General features: G+C 42.5%; 3 protein-coding genes across 3 annotated transcripts; all 3 read left to right on the forward strand.

Moving 5' to 3' along the window:
- The first annotated feature begins 1,217 nt into the window (after positions 1–1,217).
- On the forward strand, positions 1,218–19,381 carry kcnb2a (potassium voltage-gated channel subfamily B member 2a). Its single transcript, XM_062481282.1, has 3 exons — positions 1,218–1,616; positions 2,466–3,175; positions 15,180–19,381. The coding sequence occupies exons 2-3, from the start codon at positions 2,597–2,599 to the stop codon at positions 17,166–17,168; spliced, it is 2,568 nt and encodes an 855-aa protein (XP_062337266.1). The 5' UTR covers positions 1,218–1,616; positions 2,466–2,596; the 3' UTR covers positions 17,169–19,381.
- A 421-nt stretch (positions 19,382–19,802) lies between these two features.
- rdh10b (retinol dehydrogenase 10b) lies at positions 19,803–22,130 on the forward strand. Its single transcript, XM_062481283.1, has 6 exons — positions 19,803–20,286; positions 20,669–20,898; positions 21,010–21,108; positions 21,407–21,552; positions 21,690–21,821; positions 21,951–22,130. Exons 1-6 carry the CDS (start codon positions 20,028–20,030, stop codon positions 22,084–22,086), a joined length of 1,002 nt encoding a protein of 333 aa, XP_062337267.1. The 5' UTR covers positions 19,803–20,027; the 3' UTR covers positions 22,087–22,130.
- Positions 22,131–22,588: 458 nt separating this feature from the next.
- Positions 22,589–24,665, forward strand: tmem70 (transmembrane protein 70). The gene is made up of 3 exons (XM_062482029.1): positions 22,589–22,945; positions 23,425–23,539; positions 23,875–24,665. Exons 1-3 carry the CDS (start codon positions 22,769–22,771, stop codon positions 24,318–24,320), a joined length of 738 nt encoding a protein of 245 aa, XP_062338013.1. The 5' UTR covers positions 22,589–22,768; the 3' UTR covers positions 24,321–24,665.
- Positions 24,666–24,924: the final 259 nt, after the last annotated feature.

The raw sequence follows: 24,924 nt of genomic DNA on the forward strand, positions 1-24,924 counted from the left end.
GAAATATCTCTTGTGATTGGATGAAATAATGATATAGGCTATCTGATTGCCTGGTTGTTGTCCCATTGCCATTTCATGGGAAAAATAAGTTATTATTACATTTTCAATGGAAAATCTGATACTGCCACAGCATCAAATTTCTTAGCTCGGAAATACTTATGCTGATCTAGTACAATATGAGGTATATGCTTGCTTAGATGTATTCATCAAGACATCTCTAAGACACTTTTAATCATCACTTAATCATCCTTCTTTTACAATAACTGCATTGAAATACAGTCTTAACAATATTTTATTAATGTGATTTATTGTAATTAATTAATATATTTGTATGTAACATATATGAATGACTTGTAAAATCACTAATTTGATATGACAGGATCTGTAACTGCAGGGAATAAAAACAGACACATTCACATACTTAGAGAGAGCAGAAATAACAAGGTTGCTTTTAGAAGTCTCCAAAAGTGGTCTTGGTTTAACCCGTTAAGGAGTAGCGTCACACATATGTGATTCTGAACATTCCAACCGACTATTTTCCGATAGACAAAAACTATATGACAAACGCTATAGTATGGCTTCAAAATTTACAATTAGGAGGCTAACAAGTAACACTAGCAGGTAGTAGCATTGCTACGAGTATTATGCGAGGTTGCTAGGTAACGGAAGCTAACTAAAACTAGCTAGCTTCCGTTTTGGAAAAATAACTCACTCCTTGTTGATTAGGGCCACCGTAACCAACACCCCCTGTGGTGACTTCTGAAACCTACAGCACAGCGCTTCCAGTACATCATGCATAATTTTTTGAGTCCTAAACCAGAAACCACAAAGGTAAATTACTTTGTGAGTCTGACCAGTGGTTTGGATTACTGTGCATTGTCGCCTCGTATATTATGGTTTGGTCTACACTTCCATTTAAAAACGCATAGCCTGTGTATTACGATTATGGTCATATATTTGGAAATGTATTGAAAGAGTGTTAGTAACTACAAAACCCAAAAATAAATCAATAATTGCAGCTACAGTTTCCTCCGTTTTACACAGTGTATTTGCCTTATAACGAATTAAAGTCTTCATTTAACTTCCTCCGAGGTCTCATTGAGTTCTACACAGGTCTCGCGCATTGAGTTGATATAGTTGGAGTGCTCGTGCGCTCCACTTGATCTGAACCTGTCCTTGGTGATGTACAGCTCAATCCAATTAGGTTTCACCTCCGGGCTGTGGCAGCCAGCGGGCAGGAAAGCTCCCCTCCTCTCAGTTGTTCCTGTGTCTTGCTATGCAGATAGGCTACAGTAGCCTTACGGCGCGCTCATCCATTTATTTTTTCATGTTCGACAACCGAGGGCTCCCTTCCTAACTCTAGACTAACGCTCATGGAGTACGCAATCTGCAGTTTAACTACTCCGAGTAGTGCCATTTTATCACGAGGGAGATATTTCTAGTATGTTTAATTCCGATTATTTTCAAGCAGAAGATGTGGACATACCCATCCACCATAATCACAGGCGGCTTGAAGACGGAATCGGATGGGAAGGAAGCCTAATCGCACAAAATCAACCTGTGTAATCCATACAAAAAGAGAAGAGTTCCTCTCTAAAGTAGAGTTCTATGTACAGGTAAAGTACAGAATTATTTTATAAACTTTGAATGGAATGTGTCGATATGACAGTTGTATTCTGGATGATAACTAATCTTCTTTAGGTAGGTATGGAAGAAACTTGAAAACATAGTTTGACAACACCAGTGATGCCACAGGCACTTAAAAAAGTTCACATTTGGGGAATTGAAAGAATGAAAGAAAGTCTAAATGAACATTGATTTGGGTCTGATTTACTCTCATAGTGACGTACCCAGGCTGATAGGCTACTGACGTGTGTCCTACGGTGTCCTAGACTAGTTAGAGCAGCTATAATTATCCCAGGTAGACTTCAGTGGACTGTACTTCTACCAGGATTTGTAGGCCCTCCCAATTACACAATCACATGAAAGCCTCTTTACGCCAATTCAAAGCTCTTTAATAGTTCTCCAGTTGAAGACCTACAGTACAAGTAAAAAGAAACTTAATTGAATGTAAATGTTTTAGTGTTGGTCTTCATTTCCTTGATAATTTTAAATGAATGTGTTAGGCCTATCAATCTCCTGGAGGATTAGTTGTCAGCTGTTTGTGGCTGTAATCCATATATGTTTCCCTCAGTTTTTCAACCATCCTGATTATAACATTTGAAAGAAAAATGAGAGCAGACTACTTTCACAATAAAAGAAGTGTTGGCCTATTAAGTTAGCTGTTGGACAGTCTTGAAAAAGTCAAGTCTGTAGAGACTCTTAGTTCACCTTAAGAAACTAACTTAAGAAATTGTCCTAATCATCTGTGTGCCTTGTAAAATATATTGGAATGCAGGAGAAAATGGTACTCCTTATTTTAAATGTTCCTTGGGCTACTTCTTTTTATCCCTCTCTACCTTCAGCCATGGACCAATCATTGAACGTTTTCTGAGCAGACAGCGTTGGTGCCCATTCCAATCCCAGGGTGCATCAGAAGTTGCCTCCTCAGAGCAAACCTGAACTGCTGTGACCCCAGCACACTGATCTCACCACCATGACTGATCGGATGACCTATGGCGTCACCAAACCCAACCAGAGGCCTGGAGGTTCCCTCCCGCCTGAGCCCATTGACATCATCCGCACCAAAGCCCGGTCAAGGAGGGTCCGGATCAATGTGGGCGGTCTGGTCCACGAGGTCCTGTGGCGGACCCTGGATCGGCTCCCCAGGACCCGCCTGGGCCGGCTCAGAGACTGCAACACCCACGAGTCCTTAATGGAGATCTGCGACGACTACAGCCTCAACGACAACGAGTACTTCTTCGACCGCCACCCCGGAGCGTTCTCCTCCATCCTCAACTTCTACCGCACGGGCAAGCTGCACATGATGGAGGAGATGTGCGCGCTGTCGTTCGGCCAGGAGCTGGACTACTGGGGCATCGACGAGATCTACCTGGAGTCGTGCTGCCAGGCGCGCTACCACCAGAAGAAGGAGCAGATGAACGAGGAGCTGAGGAGGGAGGCGGAGACCCTCAGGGAGAAGGACGGCGTAGAGGAGGAACACGGCTGCTGCCCGGACAAGAGACAGAAGCTCTGGGACCTCCTGGAGAAACCCAGCTCCTCTCTTGCTGCCAAGGTAAGGCAGAGGCCAGGGAAATCCATTTGTTTATAGTCTTTCAAACGACACATACAAACTGTAAACGGTCTTATATGGTCTTCAGTCATGTCAAATGGTGTCATGTCCAGGAGGGGATTTAAGATTGACATGAGGTTAATGCCCTTTCTGCCCTGATAGCTCTTATCAAGGCCAGGTGGAATTTCACCAAACTGAATAACACTCAAACATTCAATCAGGCATACCAGAGTATGCCCCAGACATGAAGACTAGGTAGATGAGACATATGCTTACTGTAGTAGCATAGGCCTGGCTATGTTGATAGACCGGAATACTTTTGGGAACGTGCACTATGAAAGCCTTTCAAAGTGTCAAAAACTCCTTTCAATCCAGCCGACTGTCTACTGATGTTTTCACTTTCTCCCTACCAATAGTCACTTTAGCTGCACATAAATGTAATTGGACCCATTTGTGAATTTATGATCAAGAGTGTGCTTTCCTGGCATAATACTTTGTAAGTGGTTGCAGTATTCTATAGGGAGGCCTGAAGCACATTCACCACCCTATACAGACTTCATACTTTCTTCTACCAATTTTCAAATGCTACTGATTTAAAGGGTGATATAGCCAAATGCACAGTTTATTGATTTTATTGCTCATCATAACGATCCATATATCTAGCTTTCATCATAAATATGTCCTTTGTATGGTACATTGTTTATCCTGGCCACAGATCTATTGTCTGAATCACCTCTTGCTTTTTCCCTTTCTCCTTGTCATCTCCATCTTGGTCAAAACAATGGAGGAAGAATGCTGTGGCATGGGGAACCTAATCCTCTTTAACCTATGAAGTAATCAGATAAGAGACAGAGAGGCCGGGTGATTATGGTTAGAATGTTTCCCATGATGCTCAGTACTGTAAAGGCCTTACTTACCTGGCCATACAAATATAAAGACTTACATTGCAACAGGTACTGATTATTTTGAATTCTGAAGTTTATTTCATCTAGCAGAGGTTCTTAGATGAGTAAACAACTATTAGCTTTATAGTTAAATTGAATGTAGGTTAGATCCATAGAGGTGTGAGATTTATTGTTGGTGTTAAAAGATATAGACCTTGAATGCTGTTTTGCAGCAAGTCAGAGTAAAATATTGCCTGCTCTGAAACTCCTATTGGTCAGCCAACGGAACCTTGTGTGCTTCATAGAACTCTGCAAAGGAAATCAGTCAATCAGACCATTACTATGTTATTTCAAGTTTAGACTTATATCTGCCTTTTCTCTTACCAGAATTAATCTGTCAGAAAAATGGGGTGCTCTCTAAGGAATTATGTTGTTGCTTCTAGAATATAAAGATAATCAAAACTGTTTATTGTAATGAACTCTTCATACATTTTCAGTAGAGCTGTAATACATTTTATGTATTGTGACTACCATTAACACTGATTCTCAAGTTCTCAGGATAGAAGGGCAAATCTCCCAAGCAGATCACAACAGTTATGAGAAGGAGCATATGGTGTCTGTACATCTAGGTTGTGGCTTCAATTCCAACGCATATATAAACCGAAGCATGTAGCCAAAACTCCACATTGGCCCTAGATGGAGGAGTAAGCATCAACTAACAGACCATAGAAGGAAGCATGGAAACTCTGGAAAAGGTGTGAGAGGAGAGAGAGGAAGAAGGATATAGCTAGACACATGGTCATGAGGCAGTTCCTCCTGAAGCTCCTGACCACACAGACATGCTGGTGGTCTTCTGTTATGCGCCTCACCAAACTGACAGACCACCCAGACAACCTACTGTAGTACACCACGGTGTGACTTGTCTGTGGCCATGTTCCATTCATAAAACTCTGTCGCCAATGTCCAATATTGTGCATCCTATAGCTCTTTTATCTTTAACTTGTGGCATGTGTGTGTGTGTGTGTGTGTGTGTGTGGGGGGGGGGGGTTATACATGCTTGGGCTGCCTTACAGGTGAGGGCGGTATTAGCTTGGATCATCATTGGATTATTCAATGTTTGCGTTCAGTTAAAAAAAAAAGGACTTTCGGGGGATCCTCTCTCTTTAATGAGTGTCAGTTTGATCAAATCCAAGACAAGACTCAGGCAAAGGGTTACACTTTGTTAAATTAGAAGGGTGATTTGTAGAGAAGGATGAGAGTGCCCTCCTCACCCCTCCCTTGCGCTAATCTGCCAATGGCCTCCAAGATAGGGGTAAGGGGGGTTGGCACATGGAGCTTAAGGAGTACTTAAAGCAGGAGTAATCCTGGAGCCCTGCCTCCCCTTTGGCCCTAGGAAAGGACACCCGGTCCTATGGAAAAGCAAAAGGCAGTCTGGAGCTAGGTGGTTAGCTAGCTTAGATTACCTCTTGTGTCCCCCTAGGTGTGACATAAGCTTAGGTAAGTGGAGAGGCGGGGGCAGCAGCAGGGGTGCGCTTGCTGGCTGTCACAATGAAGGCACACAGGCTGCTGTAGGTAGTTATGTGCGTTTGGCTGCCAGTCAATCATATTTTGGTGAGTCAGCACTCAGCGCAGCAGTATAGTGACAAAGCTTCCCCACTACAGACAATAATGATATCGTTGGCTAGCGCTGAGAAATATGGAAAATCAATTATGTTACCTCACACATTCACCAGATTTGGGCTGTCAATTATAACAGTTACTCATTTTGGTCAATGTAGGGTACATGTAATTATTTATGGCAGAACATATTTTGTTGTATATATTTGTGAAAAAATATTTTAAAATAATGTAAGAACTAAATAAATGTTTTCTTCCACCTCTGTAAAATAGAAAAGAAAGAAAAACGATCCACTTCCAACATTTTGCCGTCTTACTGTAAAAATGTCCCCCCTCTTAAAAAAAACAACTCATAACTGTGTTAAACACCCTGTGCTGTGCAGGAACAAAAAGCCCAACATCTGCCTTGGTAGATATGAATAGAGTCCCCCTTAGGTCTGGACTGCCACAGCACAGTGCTGTAGGGAGTGATGGGACTCTGGGAGTGAGACTTAATCTCCTTTGGGGCTTTTCCCCAGTCTGCTTCTGCAAATAGACTGTTGCGAAGGCTGCAGGCTCAGCCTGCACACCGTCTGGCCCTGTGCTAGGTCCACAGGAAGGGGTTAGGGAGGTGGAGGAGGCCAGGATGTGGAGGGTGTGAAGGAGGAAAGGTCATGGAAATGCTAGGGAACTGTATTTGGCTGGAGTTTTACTTGGGGGTTGGTTTCATTTCTGTTAATGGCGTTGGGTTGGTTGGGTTGGTTGGTTGGTTTCCAGGAAGCAGTCACATGTGTATTTAAAGTACTAACTTGTAAGCTTTATTAGACTTATTCAAGTAAAGTCAATTTGGCAACTTCAGACTTGACTTGCAATCAGGTCCATGATAGATAGATAGATAAGTAGATAGATGATTAGATAGATTGATAGAGGTTGTTCAGACAGTACAGGTTTTAATTGTGTCCTCATTACTAGGTTCTAACAAGAGGAACAATCGTGACAAGGAGATCCAGCTCATCAAGGCAAGCGTCTCAAATTGCTGCTAAGATCTTTGGCAGTCGAAGGACAAAATTCATAGGCAGGGCTGGATTATGATTATTCTAGGGATGTTATGCTGTTATTGATATATAGGAGTGGAGATGTCGTGTCTTGGCAGGGAATGTGCCATTGCAGCAGAATCTCCCTCCGCTCATATCCTGGCAGCCATAGCAAAGGGCCAAGCAGGAAAATGATGTCACAGGGTTCCACGTAGCACAGTATTATGCTCCCCTGTCATAATAGTAATACATATCGGTGTCTCTTCCTCCTTTCCATCTCCTCTGCATGCCCCTTTTCTCCACCTCCTCTCTGTGCCCAAGTCCTAGCCCAGACATAACTTGATGGTAAATAAGATTGTTGTTCATTTCCATCTCCAGGGAAGACATGTGTTCAGATTCTGTGTGTCAGAGCACATTATCCAGTATTTCCATTAGATATGAATCTGTTGGGTTTCATCCCTTGCTCTCCACATTATGTTTAGGAAGTTGTTAAGATTCAACACATGAGCGACCATCAGCCACTCTTATTTTTCATTAACTGCTGTTTAAACCTTTAAAATAATGACTTTGCCTTTTTCCCCCTAGATTTATGGCAACACAGAGAGCGTTTCATTCCATTATGGCCCAGCCTCTATCTGAAGTGTCTATAGTGCAGGGCTAAATCATCTATGTTGCTCTTGGGTGAAACTGGCTGTCACCATCACTCCATACAATGTCCCATCACAGGTTTACACGTTGCTTTAAGTTGATCTTTGTCTGCAAAGGGAAATATTGATTGATATGGTCAGTTGATCTAGTGATGTTGGGAACTTAAGTGTGTCCCTGGGCCACTTGTTGTAAGAAACCAAACCAACCAATGCGTCGAAAATGTAGAAATCACCAAATCATCATACAAAAATACAACTTTGTTACCATGGTGAGCAACTTGTCTAAAGCTTATGAACATTTTCTAAAGATTGACCTTGGTTTTTTATGAATTGTTAGTTAAGTTTTGTGGAGGTATTTTGTTGCATGGTTTGCAGGCGATAAGAGTTGTGGGCGATAAGATGTGCTGGATGGAGATAAGATTTGATTTGTTTAGGCTGCACTCAGCTCAAACTCTCTCCTGGCTGTGTGTAAACATGGCAGACATGCCACTGTGGTTGGCAGGGTGATCAGTAGGTTGGCCCCAGAGATTGTTAGGCTATTCTTGCTCGATCGGTGTAAATATGTATGAGGTACACAGTGGTCTATGTGGATAGGTTGTGTTTTGTTATATATTCACTCACTATGAGTTAAGTAACAGTGTTGCCCACTCCTCATGCATAAGTATCACGTCACATGGACACACATGTTACTAATTACTAGTCTGTAATTGGCCTGTGTGTCTGGATGCCCAATTAAGTGCATGTTTCTGACTAATTACTATAGTCAAGGTCCTTTGCCTCTTCCCTCGAAGTTGAAGACAATAGCTGGAGCAACCAGAGACTGACATAATGAAAACCCTTTGGACTGTAATTGCATGTTGTCTGTTATGGAGATAAGCTTTGAAAGCTTTGGTTGAGAATCTGCAAGGTTGTTATCAAGAGCTTTCTACTTCACTTGGGGTTTGAATTTAATGAAATGGTAATGAAAACGGGTAATGAAAACGGCGGACTCAAACGTCAGTGAGAATCTTTGCAATAAGGTGGCATGCATGACATGCATAATCAACCTTTGACCATCAGCATTTGACCACACCCACACACTCTGACTATTACCAATCCAACTATACTGTTGCATATCCATCCCAGCTTCTCACTGCTGTGTCCAGTGTGTGTTTGATCTCGACTCTCGTCAATTTGTGAGACCCAGCCGATACTGTATTAGCCATGGTCTTGTCTAGTGTTTTAACCATCATTTCAGTTGATGTAGCAGTACAAAGGACAGTGAACTGCCACTGTGTCCCTTACTCAGCACAAGCTTTTTGACGAATGTGGAAGGTTGGCTTCAAATACATTAGCCCTGTGAAAACACCAACAATCCAATAGATCCTGTGTCCCTTTTCCATAAATATTCTGGGATATTGATCAAGACGGTCTTGGGTTTCTCCGCTGGGTCGGTTTCCCCCCTCCCAGGCACTCTGCTGCAGTGATAACTTCCTCTAGAAATAGTCTAGCCTTCATCCTTCCTCCCCTCCTCATCCTCTATGTGGTGTCCTCATGTACTTTTAAATCTAATCGGGGAGAAATGGTGGTTTATACTATATGAGGCCGGCTTCTATTTGAAGCAATTTGCAGTTATTCTGTTTTCAACAAGTTGTTAAATCAGAAATAAACCTGTCTGCTGTGTAGAATGAATGCACCTCGGTACTTACTTTAGTTAAATTGGATCTTTAAAGAGCTAAACCTTTTAGCTCATTTGATAAGAATGTTATAACCCTGCAGTTAAAACACAATTGAGATCTGAATTGGTACCCTGTTAAGATGAAAGCTACAATACATAAACCCCACGGTAGTAAATTTTACAAAAATATTTCCATAATCTTATTGACTCGAACTTGACAGATTTAAATAACAGTTATTAAACAGTTATACTGTACATGCCAAACTGATGCCACTAATGGAGATGTCATCTTCCATTTTGCCTTTTGTGAGACTACCCCCCGCCCCACACACACACACACACGCACGCACACACACACACACACACACACACACACACACACACACACACACACACACACACACACACACACACACACAGACACAGCTCCAGTCTTCAACGTGCTCCTTTCCAGGACTCTGACTGATGCAGATTATATTCTGCAGTTTAATCCCTGTGTTTAGCCAGATTGGCATCTACTGAATGAACAGTCTTCTCTGGAACACTGTTGTTGTCTTTGTTTGTCAGGTTGTTTCCTGGAGCCTTTGTTAAGTTTAGTCACAAGCACCAGAACAGCAGGAGAAAAGGGGAGACATTACGGCTTACTAGCATAAATCTACATCTCTCAATTAATCTTCTTACCTCTAGGCTGGCCAGATGTTACAAAGAATGCACACTACAGATCAGTGATAGCAAATGTAGTTTGTACTAGAAACATTGTATCATTGTCAAGTCTTGGGACTGCACAATTTGGCACAATTTGCCACTTAAGAAAAGGGTTTCCGCTTGGCACTCTTTAGGTTGACTTAAATGCACCACTAGGACGGAAAACAAGCTTCATGCACAGTGATTCTCACGCCATCTTTGTGTCACATACAGTAGAACCTTAAGAACGGCATTTGCGACAGTAATGATTCACTATGCATGTTTCAGAGAGAGAACATGCTGGTGGTAGGAGCAACTATCACAGAACTCTGTCAGGCAAACAAACCCTGGCCCTCACCTGGCTGACATTGTAGCACTCCATTGTGCATGAGGTCAATGTCAATGCACAGTATATCACCAACTCTATACTTGGAGAGTTTTGCCCTATTGATTGGCATTTAGTTTGAAAATGAATATACTTTTCTTATCTGGACATTCTTTTAATGATTTGATTTGACATCAAATTCTCTATCCAATGTTGTGGACAAGGACTTCACATAGATTACTATAGCCAAAAATACAAAATAAAATCTGGAGTGGTACAAAATAATGTCAATTTCAAAGAAGTAACCCTTTCGACTCAAGGAAAAATAAAGTTTTTATGTGTAATTCAGATATTGATATAAAAAGATTACATATTTGTGTAAGCTTCATTACATGTGGCTGTTTATACAGTATTAGGCAGTTTACCTGGAAACTGAGCTGTGTTCCACCTGAAGCTTAATGAGGGTTTTGGCATGCGTCTAACTGTACTGGAACAAACACCTGGGCACTTTTAGGATTATGTCAGTGAGTACAGTTTCTGCAGCCGAAGTGTAAGATTGAAATGTTAATAGAATTTACAAATCTGTAAATCACATGTATTGCATATACTGTAAGACTTACAAGGCATACATATTTTGTCTTCTGTTTACCTTTTCATCATAAACCACCATAAACATTTAGGACTGACATAGGGGCCAGTTTTTAGCAAGCACTCTTAAACAAACGTGGAAAGCTCACATCCCCCATTTCTAAAAGACTGTGTACAAGCCTCTTCTTTACATATTAAAAGAATGAGATATTCTGTTATGACTGGAGCACCACATTATAACAGCAACAACTGCCAAGCAGGACGCAACGTTTTAGAATATTTACATATCACACATTCTTGGTGTGTTTTCTCAAAGAGAGTAACTTTATACACTTAGAGCACCAAACCCATACGATGGTGAGACCTCTACATCCAACTATCTTGATGTTCATTCCATATGAGGAGGGCCCTTACATCTCAAGGATGTTAGCGGATCCTGTCTTCCTGTGTCGTCCGCCCCTCCACTTTTCCTCCCTTCTGTCTCCCTGTTTCCACGCATGCTCTGACCCTGGCACAGACACAGCACCTTGTCTATTTCTCTCTATATCCCCATCATGGCTCATGTAATCACGTTTGTGCAGATCTAAAGATAAGGCCAGGCAGCTAATCCTTGCTCCACCACCCCCACACACACTGTCGCTCCTAGAACCACGCTGGCCTGTCTACCTGGCTCTCACACACACGCAAGGCACACGCAAGGCACACAGTTATGTCGTTCTTTATTAAAGACAAAATCTGCAAGATTATATCCCGTGCCATGAATGGTAAAATATTGTCATTGTAGCCTGTTCGTTTATTTTATTTTTTACGAGGAACTTTACTTGTAACGATCATGTCATGTCATGTCAGTTGATTGCTTGTCGTTCTTTGTATCCATGAAATGTTAAAAGGTTTTATAGCTAGTCAGTAAAAGCTTTCAATTTTCATTCTTTAGCAATCTACCTGTCCTCACAAGGCCAGTTCAGCAAAGGCTTTCATGACGTAACGTAGGTCTTGTACGCTCCATGTTCTAAAGCAGCTTGAATGTCAGAGGATTTACAGTGGCCTCAGCTCCCAGGTGCCAAGTCAAGGTCGAACCTTTTAACAGCGATACTTCTGCACCACACTAATTCTAGCAACAGAAATCTAAAACACGACGGTCCTACTCTGCCCACCTCAAGGAGGCTCCCTCGTGTTCCCATTCCCTGAGAACACGGGGAACATGTCGCAATCTCTCTTCCGGTGTCGTCGGTCAGACCGTATAGTGTGTTGTGGTGACCTTTGACTCAACCTCAGCCACGATGTAGATACAAGTGGCCAGACGGAGGTTTCATCCTGCCTTTGGCTGAGACAATCCTTCCATCACGCGATGGCCACCGAGGCTGCGCTAATGACTTTGTCCTCTTATTTCTCCTCTGCTAGCTCGGCTCCTCCTGCTCAGCTGTCCTGCTTAGACACAAACACATAACCTGGTACCTGTAACAACCAAACCCCATTAAGTTGGCGTTAGAATTAGAACGTTTAGAATATCATCTATCTGTATTAATACAGCTCCCACCACCAGTGATTGGATGTTGTTGTTTTTAATCTGAAATCGACATACTTTATTAGAGTCTAAAACAATGTAAATACAGCTCAGTCTGATGTGTGTATTATGTAGGAATTTTGAAGGTTTATTTTCACTGAGCTAATTGGATTTTTGCTAGGGTCACAGTAAGGGTTAGGTTAGCTTGGGACACTGCTTGCAACTAGTCTAAACAGTCATTTTAATTAGTCAGTGTAGTTTCATGTCCTTCTACATTGTCAGCAGATTTTGTATTCTAATTATATTATTTAGACTTCCGCTTTCCTCCTGTCTTCCTTCAGGGCTGAGATTTGATAAATTCATGAAGGCTACAGTTACATGCACATTTAGATCAGTTTACAAGACTTGGTCTCTTGTTGGTCTCTTATTTCTGCTTGGGTTGCCTCAACATTCCACAGAAATCAAGCACACCTTAAGTATGTCCACGGTTTGGAGGACACATTTGAGTACCACCCCACATGCCTACATGAGGCCTCTGCCAGAGTAGATGTAAGGATGAGGTGAGGTGAGGTGTGTTGCGTAGTGATGCATTTTGGGTACTTAGCTCCTGGCTCCTCATGGCAGGAGGCTTTCTTAGAGAAGTTGGCAGAACAAGTGCTGACGGTTGTCGCCCTATCACGTGGCAGCTGCAGGCAAGGAACACCAACTACCTTTCTGGACACCAAATAACCCTGTGTGCACCTTGATAAAAACATATCCCATTCAAATAAAATATTTACCTAATAGTGAAAGGGGGAGGTGATCCATTTACTGTATGAGGACTTAACCATGGTCCCGTTCTGTCAGGTATAAGTATAGAGACCTGACCATGTGCTTGCGTTGTCTTGTCTCTGCGTGAGGACATTTCAGGATAATTGTAATAGGATTTGGTTGCTATCTATAGTAAGGATAGAGAAAGGTTAGAAGTAGTTACTCATTCTTTCCCCAACAGGAAGAATCAACCAATAACCTGATACATCTTTATTCAACATGTAATTCTATACATCAACTTGTGAAAATTTGACATGGATAAGATATTGTTCATAGGAGATTGTTCGTATCATTTTGATGGTGTTCACAGTAATCATACGATTAGTGAGCCTGCATATAGTTCTGTCTGGTGTCATTATGAAACCAGGTTGTTTGTTGAAAATCATGTACAATCCAGGATGTTAAGCTAGTACTTACTGCCTTAATGGGTTTGATAATTTATCAATGTCTTTGGAAAAATAACGAGAGCTATTTCACTGTATTTTTATTGGGTCATGAGGAATCAGGCGGGCAGGTAAAGGGATTGTTGGGAATGAAACTGATCATGTGTCACTAAAGTCCCATATAGTCAGAGTCATCACACCTTCTCATTGGTCACTGCTCTGGGAGCCCTCTTCCTTTTCTCTCCACACAGAAGAATGCAGCATTTATTATTTTGAGAACAAATCAGTCCTCATGCACCAGCAGTTTTATTATGAGATTAATCTCAGGTTCAGCACAGGACCTATGCATCCTCCGGAGGAGTTAAGTAACAAACTGTCTTGACCAGAAAATCTTGCCCATGTCATCTGCAACTACTGCCCAAAAATAAAGAGCACCAACAGGAAATACCTTTTAATCCTTTGAACTAAAGAGACAGAAGTAGATTTATCACATAACTTCCCAGTAAACCTCAGGTGCCAGTGGTGGCAGAAAGACTGCACTTCCGCCTTCTGTCACACAGTGTGTGGGGACTGGGAGTGGTCTATTTTAGTGAACGAATCGACTGTTACTTAGGGTTAATTCTCCTCCGCTGCTGTGATTAAGTGAGTGCTGCGAGTATGTCCACGTCATTTCCGGGACAGGTGGAGCCAGGAGAGACACAGAGAGAGATGGAGGTGGGGATGGAGGGGGGGGGGGCGGGGTTAGCGGAGAGAGAGAGAGAGAGAGAGAGAGAGAGAGAGAGAGAGAGAGAGAGAGAGAGAGAGAGAGAGAGAGAGAGGTAGCAAGGAAAGGTTATAAAGAGGGGAAGAACGGAGGAGAGGGAAAGGTTGGAATTCATCATTCATCTAAAATTAACTGGGATAGGATGTAGAAGGTTATAGTGTAAATATAAGGGAATTTAAATATAGGGAACGTCACTTGTGCCCTTGAATAAGTTTGTCAGAAAAACAACAAAAAACTGTGAAAGTCAAACTCTACTTGCTCCCATACATTCAAAACAGAACCAAACTTTTGGCATGCAGTGCCTACTTCAGGGTTATGTCAATGAATCTCAGTCAATACATGTTTTATTTATTTGTATACAGTTATTGTTCTGTTAGTCAGCACTTTTAACAACACTTGTGAATGTGGATCAGCTTCTGTCCTCTAATGGACTTCCATGACAATAAAAAAAACACATATACACTTTTTTGAGTGTTTGTGTTACCCCTTTCAGATTCAGTGATTCATTTCACCTATAGTATAAAGTTGTACAAACTATGAGAGACATATGTCATTACTAAAAGGTGTTGTTGAGATAATATTAGTTCAGGAATTGATTTAAAAAAGCCTTACAGCCTACCTATGTGCCATGTCTGGACAGCGGGTATATGAAGAAATCAGTTGGGACCTACTATCACATTCAGATGGTTTGCATTCTCAACTCACACAACCACAGAGAAATATTACATGACTTGGTGGACTGCCTGAGTAAGATGTAATCTTATTCGTATTACAGATTTCCGTCCTCAAGTTGATAATCCTTTGTATCAGGGAATGCTAATCTGATATTACATCATGTGCACATGCACACAGTTTGTCTGACCAACTGCTAACATTGTTGGTGGGATGCTGTGGTCCTGACAAATTTGTTGTGTGGACCATTACTGGGCTGTATTGTACTATGTATAAGCATAGACCTTAAAATAGAACCGTGCAATCAATCTAAATTGATTATTTATATCTCTTACACACAACACGTAGACACAACAACACTCAACATGCATACACACACTTATTTTCTATGGTGGGATTATGGTCATATTCAAGATGACAAATAACACATTTGTTTTTATTTCTTTTATTTCTATTCCAGTTTCTGGCCGTCCTCTCCATCACGTTCATCATCCTGTCTACAATTGCGCTATCGCTCAACACTTTGCCTGAGCTCCAGGTGGTGGATGAGTTTGGACAGTTCAACGACAACCCCCAGCTGGCCCACGTAGAGGCTGTGTGCATCGCCTGGTTCACCATGGAGTACATCCTCCGCTGCCTCTCCTCCCCCAACAAGTGGAACTTCATCAAGGGCCCCCTGAATGTCATCGACCTTCTGGCCATCCTGCCCTACTACGTCACCATCTTCCTTACGGAGTCCAACAAGAGCGTGCTGCAGTTCCAGAACGTGCGGAGGGTGGTCCAGATCTTCCGGATCATGAGGATCCTGAGAATTCTCAAATTAGCCCGTCACTCCACAGGGCTCCAGTCTCTGGGCTTCACCCTCCGGAGGAGCTACAACGAGCTGGGCTTGCTCATCCTCTTCCTGGCCATGGGCATCATGATCTTCTCCAGCCTGGTCTTCTTTGCCGAGAAGGACGAAGACGCCACCAAGTTCACCAGCATCCCTGCCTCCTTCTGGTGGGCAACCATCACCATGACGACAGTAGGCTATGGTGACATCTATCCACAGACTTTGTTAGGGAAGATAGTGGGCGGTCTCTGCTGCATTGCCGGTGTGCTGGTGATCGCCCTGCCCATCCCCATCATCGTCAACAACTTCTCCGAGTTCTACCGTGAACAGAAGAGGCAGGAGAAGGCCATCAAGAGGCGGGAGGCCCTGGAGAGGGCCAAGAGGAACGGCAGCATCGTCTCCATGAACATGAAGGACGCGTTCGCCCGCAGCATGGAGCTGATGGATGTGGTGGTGGAGAAGGGAGAGGAGAAACACCCCATCGACAACCACCTCTCACCCAGCAGGTGGAACTTCCAAAAGCACGGGACCAATGAAGGCAGCCCGCATACTCTGCATCCCAGATACCAGGAAGTAGCCCAGCTGGGCTCTCCAATCCGGCTGAGCCCCAGCAGAGCCAGCCCCCAGCACCTGAACGCCCGACGCCTGGAGGACGTCTACAACAAGATGACCACATCCTCCAGCCTGACCCTGAAAGTTGGAGCTGCGGCTTCTCACGAGCAGGCCAAGAGGCTGGAAGAAGAGCTGGAGATGACGATAGTCACCGGTAGCTCCAGAGTTCCACAGAAGGAGAGACCCTCCACCGATATCAAGAACACAGCCAGCCCCGACAGCTTCACCAGCTGCATTGCTGAGTTCGCCGAAGGGGAAAAGGGCTCCCTGCTACCAAACATTGGAGGGCAGAGGCGGCCACCTCCACTGGACCTCAGCCAGATCTCCGCCATAGATGCCAGGGGCCCTGAGAATGTCCAGCCATCCTCCATCATCAAGGAGGGGCTGTATGAGTTTGTGTCCACCCAGCCAGACAGTGGTGGCAGCAGAGGGGGCAGTGGAGGCACAACTTCCCAGGGGGAGGATAACCAGGCATTTGACATGACCGTGGAGAGCATCCGCAGTTCCATCAAAAGCAACAACCCCCAGAAGGCGAAGGCCTTGAAAGTCAATTTCATTGAATCTCAGGAGGAGACAAAGGTGTCAACACCATCCAGCGTACAAGGCCGGCTGCCTCAGGGGACGGCAGAAGACACGGTGTCCCGTTCCCCACAGTCTCTCAGTGCTAGTCTAGTGGAAGCAAAGTCTCCATTTGGGCTTCTGATGTCCCCTGTTTCCCCGGGCTCCCTGGGAGGAGAGACTGCAGCCAAGGGCTCAGAGGGCGAGGGTCAGCCATCCAGCTTAAGCAATACAGAGAGGAATCACATGGACAGGGTGGCAAGCAGCGCTAGTCCCTTGTCACCTAAACCCAGCACTCCCAACTGCTCGCAGGAAGTGGCAGGGGTGGAGGACGGAGGAGGTGAAGGAGAAGGAGGAGGAGGGGAAGTCACTGCAGGGAGTGTTGGAGTAGAGAACCACATCATTCTGGATGGCACTCTATCTCCACCTTGCGAAACGAGCATGTGACACTAACTCATCGTTATGGAGCTGTGGGAGGGAAAAGGGACAAACAGAGCCCGTCACGGTTCGCTTTTGTGAGTAAATGATAGAAGCGCACACTCACAGTGACGTAGCGAACATTCTGGAATGTCTGCAGAGCTGGAGAAGTGTGTTCACTGAGGATTTTGTGAAGACCAATGACATTGCTGTTTGCTGCACAGAGTGGACCTAAGACTGTGGATTTTATTCACAGGAGGCTCCAGTGTGAGCAAAGAGAGCTTAGTATGAATGGGGACATTCTACTGTCTTTATAAATTGATTTTCTGTCCTGTTCTTTCTATGTATTGGAGTAGTTATTTAGTGCAAGACTTTCTTTTTTTTTTAGCTTGCTCACTATTTTTGATTGAAATATTGACTGGACACTTGAAGACAGGGACAAGGAAAGGAAATACTAATAATTTGTGGAGATTCTCTTCTGCAATAATTGAAATGTGTTGGGTCACTAAATGCTATTCATATCTTAACCGAAACCGAATATGGCATTCATTCACAAAGGCTCAATTCCAGTTTATGTAATATGATCCATTTATGTATAATTTATTTAACTGTCATCTGAGAGACATACTGTATATGGAACAAGACCAATGATGTTTGTTCTGTGATGTGACAATGGAAACTGAGCAAAAGAATAAGGGAATTGCAGTGCAGAATATTATATAGCAATTCTTTAACCTCTGCCTGTATGGAAATAGGTACAGTAGACAGTATTATCAATAGCTTTTACATCAGTATCTAAGATTACATTTCAGTATTTTATGTTTTACTCTATATTCATAAAAGTGAGCTCATATCCCATCTGTCATAGCCATGCTGTGAGGCAACCATGTGTACACAACGCAGTAAGGACAGCGCTTGCACATTCACATGCGAACACTCACAATATCAATTGAATAATGAGTCAGGCTCAGTCACCCTTAAGTGATGTGCTTGTGACTGAGTATCAACTAATTATTCTTAATTGTAACTTTCCACAAAGTATTTATGTTATATGCTGCCTTTCGCTTAGTCAGAAATGTAAACAGTTAGCTGGAGATAGTTTGAATGAACACTGTGTGTGTGTGTGGGTGTTTCTTGATGTGTGTAATTGTACTGTATGTGGATGACGGAGGCCATGAGCATCCAAGCACTCACAGAGGAAAATAGGTGGCACTGCCATCTAGAGGCAGAGAATATCAAGGCACTTTATTAATCAAAGACACAATAAATATCTCTAATGGCAATCTTTATCAATATCAGAAGAAATTAACATCTTTATTGAATTATTTGTGCATCTAAGTATCGCATGGCTCATACACACAATATTAAGAGGTGGGTATCTTTACAATTACAGCTTTAAAAGAATACTCACAAAATCATATATGGTCATGATGGCCACCCTATGACTGCTGACAATCTGAATTATATGATCAATGTATCAAGTATGTGCTTCTATTATAGTATCTATTATAGAATTACGGTACCATATATTTGGTTGAATCAGTCAGTGATTCTATTTTTCTAAGAAATAATTCAGGACTGTGTTATTTTATGATAAAATTATGAATTGTGTGCCTTTTCATAAATAAACATTTATGAGAAGGCGAAAACTACATACAATTTGGCTTGGTCCTAGAAATCTCTTAAAGTTTATTTTTCTTTGTTCCTTTAAGGGAGACATGAGGCGATATGCAAGTAGTTTGTGATGAGCTCTCAGATTTAATGTGCAACCTGAGAACTTGGTCATAATCTGGCTTGTGTCCCCCTATATCAGTATGATTGTTTGATGTCAGTTCTTGTAAATTGTGGAGATGTCAGTGCGTTCAGGGAGTTCGCAACTGTGCTGACCCTTCACTGAAACACATCCTCACATCCAGGCCACCTGTCAAACTTCATACTGTACATGTCCATGTGTATGTTTGTTGTACTTATCACTCATTTATTTTGTACAACTAGTTTTAACGTATCTCAGATTCTCAAGTCATTACATAAAACCACAACATACAGTATATATTCCTCCTCTTCATTCCTGCCTGCTTTCTTTGTTCTCTTTTGATGTCCCCTACATCCCTACCATGTTGTTTTAACATTATGTGACCATTAGTCCTTTTTAATTGTAAGTCAACATAACTAGTGAAAGAATAGGAACTTATTGTTTCCAATGAGTTGATACCATATGCAAGACAAATAAAATGTGTTCATGTGATGTGCCCTTGTTCTTTGTATGTTTCCATAGTGGTCATGACGTGAAAATAGATCAATGAAGAGTTAAACTGGTATGGGTTCGGTTTTGAAGGTTGTAGTCCAATTTTACGTAGCAACTCAGTTTGCAAATGAGCCCAACTAAACCGCTTATCCCCTTTTATAAGACACATCTGCCTGCTAACATTATTGTCCTTCTGAACACAAAATCCCACACACTACCAGTACCAATACATTGAGGCCTGAAGAACACTGATAACCCGGGTATGAAGATCTGTCACGTGGTGACTTAATACAAAGTAGCCTACAGTGTTTGTTTACATGTAATCGCATGCATGAGATATAGAAAATGGGTGGTGCCGAGAGTGTGGCTATTTGTTCAAGAAGGAGAAAAGGCGTTGTAAAGCTGCGCAGTCCTTGCGTTTGAGATGATTTGGGAGTGCGGAATTCTTGCGCAGATCAACCCTATGATGATCTGCATAAACACCTCTTGGTACAGGCTTCAGGCGTGCAAACATTCAACACAGCACCTAAGATACAAAGTTTACAATTCTTACATGCAGCCAGACCACTTATCTCTTCGTATACGTGTCCAAGGTGATAGCTCTGGGCGTGTGACGAGTTTACCCCCATGTTAGTTCACTAACAATGAATGTTTTTGTCGAATTTTGCTTGGTGACATGCAAAGTTGTGTGGGCTTTTGTGTTGGCTGGGGCGAGATGGATTGTGCGTCCGAAGGAAAAAAATGTTAGCGGCCAGGTATGCATTATAACCGGTGGTGGAAGCGGTTTAGGTAGGCTCTTTGCCATTGAGTTTGCACGCCGAGGTGCCACGGTCGTATTGTGGGACATCAATCCGCAGAGCAATGAGGAAACGGCAGAGATGGTGCGACTTATCCACGGCCACGGTGAGTCATGCTGGTCAATGTCCAGCCAGGTACTAACCTAGAGAGAGTAGCGCTTTTTTGTTTCGAGTGGAATGTACATTTAATCTGTTCATAATTATGAACAACAGTTCAAACTCGTATAAACATCTGATCTTGAAATTGTAAAGTTGGTGAAGTCAACTGAAACTACAATAAACCGTGCCATAAACTCACCATGCCCTGTCTTCCATAGTTCTGCAAAAAAAGCCTATTGTTTTACCAATGAGAAGATGTTTGCCGATGTCTTGGTGGCTACTTAACTCGTGAACACTCGGATCAGTATTGCCATTTAGTGGATATTGTGTATGGAGAGAAGTGGATGTTGACATATTTTGAAACGTGTCTGCAACTCTTTCATCCACAGGGGAGGGTAATAGAGATGAGCCTCTGTGTCAGACTCAGGTTTACACCTACGAGTGTGACGTCAGCAAGCCAGAGGATGTGTACCTGACTGCAGAGAAAGTGCAGCGAGAGGTGGGCAGTGTGGATATCCTGGTCAATAACGCTGGGGTTGTGTCAGGGCAACACCTGCTGGAGTGTCCTGATGAGCTAATCCAGCGTACCTTGATGGTCAACTGCCATGCTCATTTTTGGGTCAGTCAGTTTTGTTTAACTTTTTGAGTGATTACAAAGGAGCTATGATGTTGCAGAGCCCCATCATTATTATATTGATGTTATTGTTTCTGAACCTTTCTGTGATTTCAGACCACCAAGGCTTTTCTCCCCAAGATGCTAGAGATGAACAAAGGACACATAGTGACAATCGCAAGCTCACTGGGTCTGTTCACCACTGCTGGTGTAGAGGTAAGAATCTAGTCAACCTAGGCCATCCCATAGAAACAGATTAACAAAATAAATACAAATACACTTACATTTGCTGTATAGAATAGGCCTATTTTAGATTAAAATATACATCTAATTAATTCATTAGACACTTTTATCCAAAGCAACATACCAAAAAAAGCACCAAATGTACAAATTAGGCCTATTACAGACATACCTGATCTTAGCTCAGTCATACAAAAACGGATTATTAAAGCCAACCAAAGTCTTCTAAACGTAAAAGAAAACTGGAATAACTTAGTTTCCTTCTCTCTATAAGGACTACTGTGCCAGTAAGTTTGGTGCGGTGGGTTTCCACGAGTCTCTCAGTCACGAGCTGAAAGCAGCAGAGAAAGAAGGCATCAAGATGACGCTTGTTTGTCCCTCTCTGGTCGACACGAGAATGTTCACGGGCTGCAGAATCCGGTGGGTACTATTGATCACACACACTCAGCACAACTGACTGTTCCAAGTTTTGCGATTGTGATGAAGAGGAAACAGGCTTTGCGAGTGAGGTTGCTGATGTAAGAGCATGTGGATAATGTTTACGTATTACTCCTCAGGAAAGAGTTGGCTCCCATGTTCCCTCCGTTGAAAGCAGAGCAGTGTGTGAAGCAGGCTATGAGGGCCATCCTAACAGACCAGCCTATGATCTGCACCCCACGAACCATGTATATAGTCACCTTCATGAAGACGTAAGTGTACACACAGGCATGGACTGTATCTATAGATGCATAGTTTTTATCTAGTCACATCTACTACTTATTCAGAATTCCTTCATATCCACGTCCGCTGACCCTTGTCTTTTTTCCCACTGTTGTTAGGATCTTGCCCTTCGATGCCATCGTGTGCATGTACCGGTTTCTTGGAGCTGACAAGTGCATGTATCCCTTCCTGGCCCGCAGGACTGATATCACGAACAACAATCAAGCCAAATCTGAGAGTTGTTTGCTTGGTTGATTTGATTGTTCTTAGTCCCTCAATAAACCTGTTGTCTACTTAAATATTTCTTTTTCATTCTTATAAAAATGTAGTTGTCATTACTTGGTGTTAGTGCCCTATCAATTAATTGTCATTACTGATGGTATTATCCTTTTGGATGAACTGGATGTGATCAGATGAGGACACCTCCTGGAGATCATCATAGAATACGTTCACCCATTTCCAATTTGATCATAACTTAATCTTACTTCCACACTTTCAGTGTAAGTAGCCTACTTCACACTGAAAGTATGGAGTAGGGCTACTATTTATACCTTATTTGTAGATATCATTTATGGGAGTGGTTGGTTAAAGGGTGAATTAGTCTACCTGTGTTTGATATCTGTTCGCAGCCACAACGCATAATTTGATAATGCCACACTTGTCCCACCAGATACTTCTTTACATAACTCACTGTGCCCACTATGGATTCGTAACTCCACCCTTACCAATCCGGAACTCACTGTGCCCACTATGGATTCGTAACTCCACCCTTACCAAACCGGCGTCATCTGACGTCCGAAAGACGTCTCCCCTCACTGTTTGCCGGCGGAAGAAGCTTAGTTTTGTGGGTCGACGCACCAGCCTTCATGCACAATCTGAAAGCACCTAGATTTCCAATAGGCTAGCTAGCTAGCTAGCTAACACATTTTCAGCTATAATGTTTCAACTTTACATTGCTCGTGGATTCCGTGCTGGTTTCAACCAAACGTTTACTAGATCTCTACGTGATTTGAGGTCCTCTTCGAATGCATGCAGACATGCAAGACTTCCTATGAAAACACATGAGCACTTATTTAATGTTGCCAGAAGGTCGTTTCTTAATGAGGCCATCAAGGTACTGTACTGTAGACTCTCCTTTTTATCTTGCAATAAAATTACCATAGTAATACTGTACTCGAGTATCAAGTAGAGTTCTCCCTCTATGAGTCCCAGTGTGACTCATAGAGATAGAGATATTGCTAATCTATTAGGCTAGTTAGCCTATGTAGCCTACTGTAGTCTTCTAATTAACTCAGCTAGCTTTCTATGCTAAATGTCCTAGCTTGTGCCCCTAGCTTGCTGAACAGCTGACAGTACGATCGTGCTGCTGCATGTGATTTGTTCACAGCCTGATATTTATCTGAGATCCAGTAACATTTATTTGTGTCTAATACATTTTTTAGGCTGCCTTCAGTTTACAGTTTTGGTAAAATTGACAGTGCTTTAAGCCTAAAATTACAAAAACGAATAAACTAAACAATTACAATCAATGGGTCTATTTAACTGTGCAAGAAATGTAGGATTGTGTTCACAATTTGTGCTTCTTTGTTATAGGTGCAGTCTTCCTTTTCACAGCCTCTCTTGGCTCGCTATTTCTCGTCATCAACCACACACTTTTCTGAGGAAGGTAGTCTCATCTACACAGGAAACCTGGGCACAGCCGTTCGTGGTATGTTGATCATCAGCTCAAATCTAAATGTATTTGTATAGCCCTTTTTACACGCAAAATGTCACAGAGCGCTTCACATACGCCAATAGAACTGCCCCTCAACCAACCTAAACCCTCAGCTCATTGTCATCAGTAGCTTATTAATGTTGTAAGTCCTTTATAGCCACTAGTGTAAGCCATGTCCTGTGAACATGTGGTGGCTTGACATCCTGATGTTTATTTGTATCAGTGTGAGTTTAGATTTAGAATATTGTAAACTTTTCAGGCCTTCGCATCCATCCAACAACAGCACATTACCAGAAAGTTGCTGTCTGTATCTCTGTGTTGTGTTACAGGCGTGAAGATATTCTCCTACTCCAGCAGTGGCATGAGCCTGGGTTTCCTTGCTTACATCCTGCTGCAGAAAGGCATAGGTGTGAATAGCCTGGTGTTAAAGGCTGTCTTCTGCGGGGCTGTCGGCTTCTTCACTTTCCTCACGCCTATCCTCCTCCACCATGTCACCAAGGGCTACGTAGTGCGCTTGTACCACAATGCCGACACAGACATGTACACAGCAGTCACATACAGTGCCCTGCTGATGGAGAAAAAGACTGTCTTTCACCAAAGCGATGTGAAGATACCGGATGTCAGTCGAATTTTCACCACTTTTTTTGCTGGCAAGAAAGGCCTGCTGGTAAACCCTCAACTCTTTGAAATACGAGATAATTATAACCACCTTATGGGATATGATAAGCCTTTCTCTTTTGACATATACGATGTGGATAATCCGGATAAGAGTTAGTGTGTAGAAGAGACTGACATAGCCAAGCTTTTGCAATCTGGTGGAAAATGTTTTGTATACATTTGTGTTTTGAACCATTGTTAGATGAATATAAAGTTTAAAAGTAAATAAAGTTTTTTTTTTTGTAGGACACATACACTTTTGTATGACTTGTCTGCAACATCCTCATCTTCCATATAAATAAGCCCAGATAAATAACATCACTTAAACCATAATACCAAGTTTTCAAGATTTCTAAACTGGTTTTGTTTAGTATACTCACCACACATATCTGACCAGTGGAAGAAACACAATGATGTTTCTCAAATGAAAGGGGGGTCTTTGTTCTATACCAATGTCAGACTTTTTTTTTTTTAAATCTCAGTAGATGGTGTGCCCTGAAAATATAGTGTGCTACATACTCAAAGGAGGGACGTCTATGTTTCCATCCTCTTGTTCATTTAGTTTCATAATGAAATGTGACTATTGAAATGCACCAGGGGTCATGAAGGTCAACATTCGCTGTCTTATGAAGGTGCCTACGTTTGCGCCTTTTGCTTATTTGCTCCCTACATTTGATTAAAACAAATCCACTAGGGTGCGCTGTGGGTATTATCAATAGTAC

Source organism: Osmerus eperlanus, chromosome 16, assembly GCF_963692335.1.
Source record: "Osmerus eperlanus chromosome 16, fOsmEpe2.1, whole genome shotgun sequence".
In the NCBI taxonomy this organism is placed as follows: Eukaryota; Metazoa; Chordata; class Actinopteri; order Osmeriformes; family Osmeridae; genus Osmerus; species Osmerus eperlanus.